The following is a 2,033-nucleotide window of genomic DNA, read 5'->3' as shown; positions in this document are numbered from 1 at the left end:
GAATAAAATAATCTCTAGTTCCAGTAAGGTGAATCGTGAAAGATGAACTATCTAGTATACATAACTCCACTGTTGAAGTTAATTTTTTTTCTTCATCTACCTACAGGGTAAACCTAAATGCTCTTTGCTATTATGGATACTGGATCATGGACAAAATCATCATTTAATTTTCATCTGAGTAATATCACTTTGTTCTGAAAATAAAGAGCTATATTAATGTGCAAGCATGGCAGGTTGGAATCACACAGGTGTGAAAGAATTCCTTTTAGTAGGTTTAACGGAAAATCCTAATTTGCAGATCCCTCTCTTTTTGCTTTTCACCTTTGTTTACTTCATCACTCTGGTAGGTAACTGGGGGATGATTGCCTTGATCTGGTTAAATGCTCAACTGCACACTCCAATGTACTTCCTTCTCAGCAACCTCTCTTTTTGTGATATCTGCTATTCTACTGTCTTTGCTCCTAAGATGCTGATCAATTTTCTATCAAAGCACAAGTCCAGCACATTTTCTGGCTGTGTTTTACAGAGTTTCTTTTTTGCACTGTATGTAACCACAGAGGTCATCCTCCTGTCTATGATGGCTTATGACCGCTATGTGGCAATAGTCAAACCCTTGTTGTACACAGTCATTATGACTCAAAGGGTTTGTATTCAGATGGTCCTTGTATGTTACTTGGGAGGACTCATTAACTCGCTGACACACACAATAGGTCTGCTCAAACTAGACTTCTGTGGTCCTAACATTGTGAATCATTTTTTCTGTGACTTTCCCCCTCTTCTGAAGCTCTCTTGCTCTGATGCACATAACAATGAGATGCTGGTATTAATACTCTCTGGGGTCATTGCAGTGTTCACGATCACTATTATCATGATCTCTTATATCCACATCATCATTGCCATCCAGAGAATTCGCTCATCAGAGGGGAGGCTCAAAACCTTCTCTACTTGTGCCTCCCACCTGACTTCTGTGACCTTATTCTATGGGTCTGGAACCTTTAGTTACATCCAGCCAAGCTCTCTGTATTCCCTGGAACAGGAGAAGGTCTCTGCTGTGTTTTATACCTTGGTGATCCCCATGCTAAACCCACTGATTTATAGCCTGAGGAATAAGAATGTGAAAGATGCTGCAAAGAAATCAATATGGAGGAAATCAATATGGAGCTTGACTGAGCCTTGTCGGTGGCTTTGTTAACATAACAGTAACCTGCAAGTAGATAATTAAAAAGAAAATTCTGTCACAGGTATATAATCAGAAACAGAACTACAATCAAGATGCCCTCACGCAATATGAGACATGAATGATAGTTGACTATTTTTGCAAATTTGTACTATTCTTGAATCTCTTCTGTAAGTTTAAAATATTTCAAAATGAAAATGTTAGGAAAACATAAGGGAAAGTGCTTACAATATGATAGCATATTTTTACTTCTGGATGGAGGGAGTAGCTTATGATTAAAACAGCAAAAGCAAGACAAGATACATACTACTTCTGTTGACAGTAGCTCTTACAGAATAAGAGAAAAGGAGTGGTTCATACTCAGAGAGGCGTAGACATGGAAAAGTGTGCGGACTTTTATCTGACTGATGCAGGGGACTCTTGAAAATGCAGGTTTGTGATGCACAGAGAGTTCTTCGAGCTCTCAGAGGAGCCAGTAGAGCTTTTGTCAGATACTTTCCAGTTTCACAACATACAGTAGCATTTTCTTCCAGAGCATTAGCCATATTCTGGGCCTCACCAGGCATGGACCAAACACGTACATAGATATAGAAGACAGACAGACAATGGATGATAGACAGGAGATAGATCAGAGAGATAGAGAGATGATAGATAGATAGATACATACATAGATAGATACATAGATAGATAGATAGATAGATAGATAGATAGATAGATAGATAGATAATAAATAGATATTTAGAAAGATAGATGATAAATAGTAGATAGGTGAACAGACTTAAATGGAGAACTTCTGAAATCAGGAAGGAACTTTTGGTGGTGTCCCCAAAAATATAAATATGAAATACAGTGATCT

General features: G+C 38.0%; 1 protein-coding gene across 1 annotated transcript; it reads left to right on the top strand.

Annotated features, from left to right (window-relative positions):
• The first annotated feature begins 226 nt into the window (after positions 1–226).
• Positions 227–1,192, top strand: LOC136388649 (olfactory receptor 5J3-like). Its single transcript, XM_066360471.1, has one exon. It carries the CDS (start codon positions 227–229, stop codon positions 1,190–1,192), a length of 966 nt encoding a protein of 321 aa, XP_066216568.1.
• Positions 1,193–2,033: the final 841 nt, after the last annotated feature.

This window comes from Saccopteryx leptura, chromosome 1, assembly GCF_036850995.1.
Source record: "Saccopteryx leptura isolate mSacLep1 chromosome 1, mSacLep1_pri_phased_curated, whole genome shotgun sequence".
In the NCBI taxonomy this organism is placed as follows: Eukaryota; Metazoa; Chordata; class Mammalia; order Chiroptera; family Emballonuridae; genus Saccopteryx; species Saccopteryx leptura.
This window is presented reverse-complemented; position numbering and strand designations above follow the sequence as displayed.

Excerpts from the sequence above, each read along its gene's own strand:
- LOC136388649 (XM_066360471.1), top strand. The coding sequence starts at position 227 with ATGGCAGGTTGGAATCACACAGGTGTGAAAGAATTCCTTTTAGTAGGT.